Below are 1,190 nucleotides of genomic sequence, written 5' to 3' on the forward strand. Positions count from 1 at the left end.
CAGCGCCTTAGACCGCTCGGCCACGCTACCGTTACGAGAAAATAAATGATGACATCTTTCATATGTCTACTCACCTGCATCACTTCTTCGTGAATAATATTGGTGTCCAGCTCTAGACATCGCAACCTATGTTCGTACAGTCTTTTGAATTCGCCTAGAAGCAGTTTAATGTTGTTTGTCCCACTCCCAGGGTCCTGTACGGCAACTTTAAGGTCCTCTCCTGAGGGAGAGGACAGGTACAAAGTATCACTTCCATGTCCCGCCAGCTTCGAGTTTTCGGCTGACTCTGGTGATCTTGTCTTTTGGCTCATGGTTGTGTAGGTTGTCAGCTTGGCTCGAGGAAAGTACCCGCACTGTTTATGAAACAACCCGCAGGCTTGGAAAAGCTAATACACGTTAGCAACCACTTATAATCACGGCTGGTCACTCTGGTTGAGTATTTGCACAGCCATATAGCTAGTTTACACTTTCAGACAAACGTAAAGCAACCTAAAGAGTGAATGGTATGTTGAGTGCATGTAAGAAAGAATCTATTTACTTTATGTGAATTACCGTAGCTTCACCAACAACTTGGTCACTATGTGCCGTTACTACAACGGAGGACTTTGTATGAACTATTTCCACACACACAGGGACGCTTCTTCCCTGCAGTTTGCCGCTGCGTTGGCGCTGTGTGATCCGATTGGTTTATTAGTACGATTGCGTCGTACGCGTGGCGTTGCAGCACACCATTGGCGAGTTTTCTTCAGGAGGCGGGCATGTTTGCACAACCCGGAAATACAGATTTTTTCAGAGAGGACTCTGTTACATTCGCCTTTTCCCTGAAAATAAATGGGTAAATATACCTTCGTTGTGCTGTTTAGCGAGCATTAAAGTCTGTATCTTTTGATTCAGGAAGGTATTTCCACTGAAAGCTCAAATGCGTCATGACTGCTTCTGAACGGTGCAAACCCTCACAGTTTAACGTTAATATTGAGTGTACCTCCTTGTTGCTGTCTACGGTCAGTGTTGTGTCTCTGTTTGTTCCTCTTTCCTGCATGTTTGAATTTAAAATCAAATCGATTGCTAATGTCTGTCGATGTCTATAGTGCATACTGTTCAAACAACCAACTATTAGTATTCAGCATACCAAGTGTACTTACCAACTGCAACTTTGGAGAGAGTGTGTGTGTGTGTGTGTGTGTGTGTGT

At 44.2% G+C, this 1,190-nt stretch overlaps 2 protein-coding genes across 4 annotated transcripts in view; one reads left to right on the plus strand and one right to left on the minus strand.

Annotated features, from left to right (window-relative positions):
* Positions 1 to 652, minus strand: part of LOC116672368 (trichohyalin) — a 104,091-nt gene extending 103,439 nt beyond the window's left edge. The window contains exon 1 of the mRNA XM_032504179.1: positions 75 to 652. Coding sequence (XP_032360070.1) covers positions 75 to 311 — 237 coding nt within the window. The 5' untranslated portion in view covers positions 312 to 652. The remainder of the gene's footprint in view (positions 1 to 74) is intronic.
* A 92-nt stretch (positions 653 to 744) lies between these two features.
* The window catches only part of pex2 (peroxisomal biogenesis factor 2), a 7,583-nt gene continuing 7,137 nt past the window's right edge, over positions 745 to 1,190 (plus strand). For all 3 annotated transcript variants that reach the window (XM_032504244.1, XM_032504245.1, XM_032504246.1), the window contains exon 1: positions 745 to 835. In XM_032504244.1, coding sequence (XP_032360135.1) covers positions 832 to 835 — 4 coding nt within the window. In that variant the 5' untranslated portion in view covers positions 745 to 831. The remainder of the gene's footprint in view (positions 836 to 1,190) is intronic.

The sequence above is a fragment of the Etheostoma spectabile genome, chromosome 22 (assembly GCF_008692095.1).
Source record: "Etheostoma spectabile isolate EspeVRDwgs_2016 chromosome 22, UIUC_Espe_1.0, whole genome shotgun sequence".
NCBI classification, from domain to species: domain Eukaryota; kingdom Metazoa; phylum Chordata; class Actinopteri; order Perciformes; family Percidae; genus Etheostoma; species Etheostoma spectabile.